General features: G+C 38.3%; 1 protein-coding gene across 1 annotated transcript; it reads right to left on the bottom strand.

The window, feature by feature from the left end:
- Window positions 1-1613: 1613 nt before the first annotated feature.
- Window positions 1614-3674, bottom strand: LOC120552546 (retinol-binding protein 2-like). Its single transcript, XM_039790691.1, has 4 exons — window positions 3532-3674; window positions 2327-2505; window positions 2084-2185; window positions 1614-1765 (listed from the first exon to the last, which is right to left on the bottom strand). The coding sequence occupies exons 1-4, from the start codon at window positions 3602-3604 to the stop codon at window positions 1715-1717; spliced, it is 405 nt and encodes a 134-aa protein (XP_039646625.1). The 5' UTR covers window positions 3605-3674; the 3' UTR covers window positions 1614-1714.
- Between the last annotated feature and the right edge of the window lie 601 nt (window positions 3675-4275).

Genomic DNA, 4275 nt, shown 5'->3' with positions numbered 1-4275 from the left:
AGTGATATTTCCAGTTTGTTTGCATTACTGAATATAGTGCATGTCATGATAGAACGATTCAGCACCTAGCTAGAATATCAGAGCTGATTGTCTAAGCAACACAAGCTCATTTTAATTTCTAAATATCTAAGGATGTGTACACTGTATTCTACCAGTGAATTCATGAAGCATAATGATCGTCTTGACAATGCACATTTTTTACAGTCTGTTTTATTTGTGTTCTGTTTCTGAAAATGCACATACAACTTCTTTCCTATCCAGGCTGGGATAATTTGGCTAACATTTGGCTATCTGTGGGGTTAGTTCAGGGTGTGGGAAACTTCTTTGTAGCCATGGCTTTGGACAGATATTTTGAGAAGAGTAACAACCAGTAAAATCATTAGGCCTATAGCCTTTTTCCTAACAAAAATACATTTAATCGTATGTTGTGTGACTATTCCTATGTATAATCCGCTAAATCAGTATTCATTTAGGTTAAAAATAGTTTTATTATGTAAATAATACAAACTAAAGAAATCAATCAATTGCAGGATACTGTAAAAGAAAAAGAAAAAAACAGCTATATGTATTTTTGTCTGTAGAATACTGTGAAAGTATGAAAAAACAGTTCATAATGTACTTTGCATTAACAGTACAAAACTGTTAATTTTAGTGACAGTCAATGTTCATTTTACAGTAATGACAACCCTGCTGCCAGTTTTCAAATGCAAATTCACAAAAAAACAGTGATAGTTGCTTTAACTTCTGGAAAAACAGGGGGAACACCAGATTATACAGTTCGTTAGAGATTAATTGTATATCAAGATTTCTATTTCTACCACACAGCATCATTATTTCATTAATTCCATGCCACCTTTCAACACAGACCTGATTTATTGATATGATATGATATGATATGATATGACAATAGGCTCATGCTAAGGCTTGGTGGCTAAACCATACCGTAACTTTATGAGGTTACACCAGGTCAGCTACCACCACTAATAGAAAAGTAATTATCTGGGGAAAAACGGCTGCTATTTCATTAGAACATGACATCAATAAATGTTACTAAAGGTAACATTATACAAATTCAATAGATTATCTCTATGTGAACAAATACATTTTAATCTGCAATGGTGGTTAACAATGAGGACAACAATTACCATGATCCCACCACACAACTTCACAAGTCATCAAAAGTCTGTGTTTACATCAATAGTATCGACTGAGAGTCCCCGTTGTGGAAGATAATTACATATTGTACGTTTAAGTGAATGGAAAACATGAGCATGGATTAAAATGGCTTTTTCTCATGCAAATTTTAGGAGGATTTTAGGTTGAACATGAAACTTAAACTAGTTATATTTTGACATTGTTTGCAGTGCATCATCAGCGCCTTACTTATTACATAACTTTGTACAAATATCCAAGACATAGTTTTCGAATAAGAAAAAACTTTCAGTGCAAAGGTCAGTTTTAAAATCTGAATGCCTAACCTTGAAAAATTAAGATTTGATGTGACTGTCCGGAATGAATTGTGTTGATTTTTGTTCCCGTACATAAATCCATACCTACATAAGTACATATTGTACATACACAGGCTACATAAAAACACAATAAAAAAACAACAGTGGCATTAAGTCAATTTATTACAGGTCTTCACAATTACATTATAAATAGGCAGAAACATGCAAGACATGACAGACAGTTTTTGCAGATAAGGTTTGACTTTTTAGGCCTTCTTAAATACTTGGTGGCAGACTTTGTCCAGCACAGTAATTTCCTGAAAGAGAACACAGACCTTTAGACTGCAGTCCAACATGATGCAACAAATGTCTCTCTTAGTTACATAATCGGGCAGAGCTTACATCAATATATTTTAGATAGCGATTCATTATCTCGTTTATTGTTATTGCGATAGTCTGGTCTAATCGAGCGTTGGGAAATATTTAATCAAGCAAGTAAAGGGGTAAATGTTTTTTTCTTTTCTTCATGTGGCCGACTTGAGACAATTTTGATCACACTTCTGATTTCCTGGCAAATATGGCACAGCATTTACAGCTCTCCAATGATTTAGCCAATGTGTCACACTTTCTCTCACCAGGTGTAGCAGGTCTCCCTCGATCCAGTGTGTCCAGCCTCGATTTGCTTTCTCCCCCTTCTGAACACACACCAGCTTGTCCCCATCCCAGGTAACCAGTGTCTGATATCACCACACAAACACACAGGCAAAATGGTATTGGTTATTATTATTCAAAAATTGTGTTTTATATATTTTATTATAAAAGTCATCAATAGCAATTTCCTCGTGCAGTTCGGTGTAAAGTACAAGAAAACGCCTCACCTTGAGTTTTCGGTTGTCCAGGCCCTTTGTGAACTCTTCAAACTCCTCTCCCACGGTGAAATTGACCTCATAGTTTCTGAAGGTGCTCAGGGTCTTTGTTTCAAACTTGTCTCCATTCTGGACGATCACCTTTGTCTGATGCAGGTGGGCAGCTATCTTTCTGGTAGCAAAGTCAATGTCTGCAAGAATGAACAAATGAGATTAAAGTGAGTCAGTGGTAGCAGTATAAATCCATCATTTTGGTGTGTAGTTGGACTTCTTTACAGACTAAATCCTTATGTACACAGACACTTCAAAGCACACATCCACAGACACACATGACACCCCAGGCCACTTATTATGATTCCTCTCCTGCTGGTCCTTTTGACAGTCTCATTTACCTTTTAAAAATGACCTTGCTTTGAGTCAAATGAGTTCCTCCACCCTGTTCAGCATTGGGTCCTGAGAGCCACCCACCCCCGACCGTTTAGATATTCATATCCCATTTGCCTTAACGTAAAAATTCAATTTCTTCCCATCGCTCTTACAGATGAGGTCCCTATATTTACCATCTAAATAATATTTTTGACCCATTTCCATAAGGATGTCATTTTCCTATCCGCTCGATGGAAATGAGGTGGAGGCATTCAGGATTTCCCGGATTTTGTGTCAGCAGAGTGTATCGAGGTTGTTTTATGAATTGCAGATAGAGTCGTGAATAATGAAAGTGTTTCTGGGCCTGATCAATGACGCGCTAAAAGGAGGAGAGACGAGCCATGGGCTCTCTCTCTCTTTCTCTCTCTCTCTCTCTTTATTTTAATGACGAGCTGGCCCGCTGCCTGATCCAGGGTCGGAATCTGTCTTCCTTTTCTGCGGATCAGGAGGATGAAAATGCAGAAAGGAAGTGAATTAATATTTATTTGGCGTGGTAACAGACGGCAACCGCTCACAGAGTCGGGGTTAACTTGGCCTGACAGCAGCTCAATGAGGAAATGAAGCAGTGCCACAGCATTCCTCTTTTTTCCTCTCTCTCTCTCGCTCCCTCACACTGCTGCTCTCTCACTCTTTCTGTCACACTCCTTCCAAATGTTCTGCTCAGGCCTCCCTCCCTATTGGCTGCATCTTTAAAAAGCAGCCTTCTAATTGACTCCTGATTTTAATGAAGGTAACACGCTACAGTCTCCTGTTCAATGCCATTATGCAGGCTGTAAGAGTCGGCAACTTACCGATGGCCTTCATGGTGTCCTCAAAGTTCTCATTGCTCACCATCTCCCAACGTCCATTGTAGTCTGCAGGCATTTTTGAATTTGTTTGTGAGTGGAGGTAGTAGTTTTGCCCCTTATGCTTGTCACACTGAGAGAGGCAGTTTAAGCCCAGCCCTTTATATACTGTGTGTGTGTGTCTGTGTGTGTGTGTCTGTGTGTGTGTGTCTGTGTGTGTGTGTGTGTGTGTCCAAAGGACAGGGTCCGCCTGATAATTCCCTCAGGACAGTGTGTGTATTTGTGTATACGTTTTTGCCGATTGCATAAACACTTGTTGCAGAATGTGGCTCATTGTGTCGAAACTTTTCACACAAGCCAAAGAAGACACAACACTTGATGAGATAAATATCTCACTTCTATGTCAAGTTTAAACTCTGCAATCAAAACATATCAATCCTTTTTCAAAATGGCATTTTAGCAACAAAATGATACACACATGCACCAATTGAATGACTCTTTCAAAGCAGCAACACACTGATGTACTTTACACAAAACACTGCTCTCTCTACCTTGTATACCTATTTTCTCTTACAGGCTCTTGTGAAAGATTGTTTTAGTACAGAACATCTGCAAAAAATAGAAAGGCTTCAGAAAGAAAGAAAGAAAGAAAGTTTTATTGTTTCCCATTGCTGGTTTTTACAACAAAAAACTCAAAGAAAAGTAGAATTACACTACAGTAGTCCATACAATATGTTGCTGTAAACAAAC

The sequence above is a fragment of the Perca fluviatilis genome, chromosome 2, assembly GCF_010015445.1.
Source record: "Perca fluviatilis chromosome 2, GENO_Pfluv_1.0, whole genome shotgun sequence".
Taxonomy (NCBI): Eukaryota; Metazoa; Chordata; class Actinopteri; order Perciformes; family Percidae; genus Perca; species Perca fluviatilis.
The sequence above is the reverse complement of the archived record's forward strand: the minus strand, read 5'-3'. Positions and strand labels throughout refer to the sequence as shown.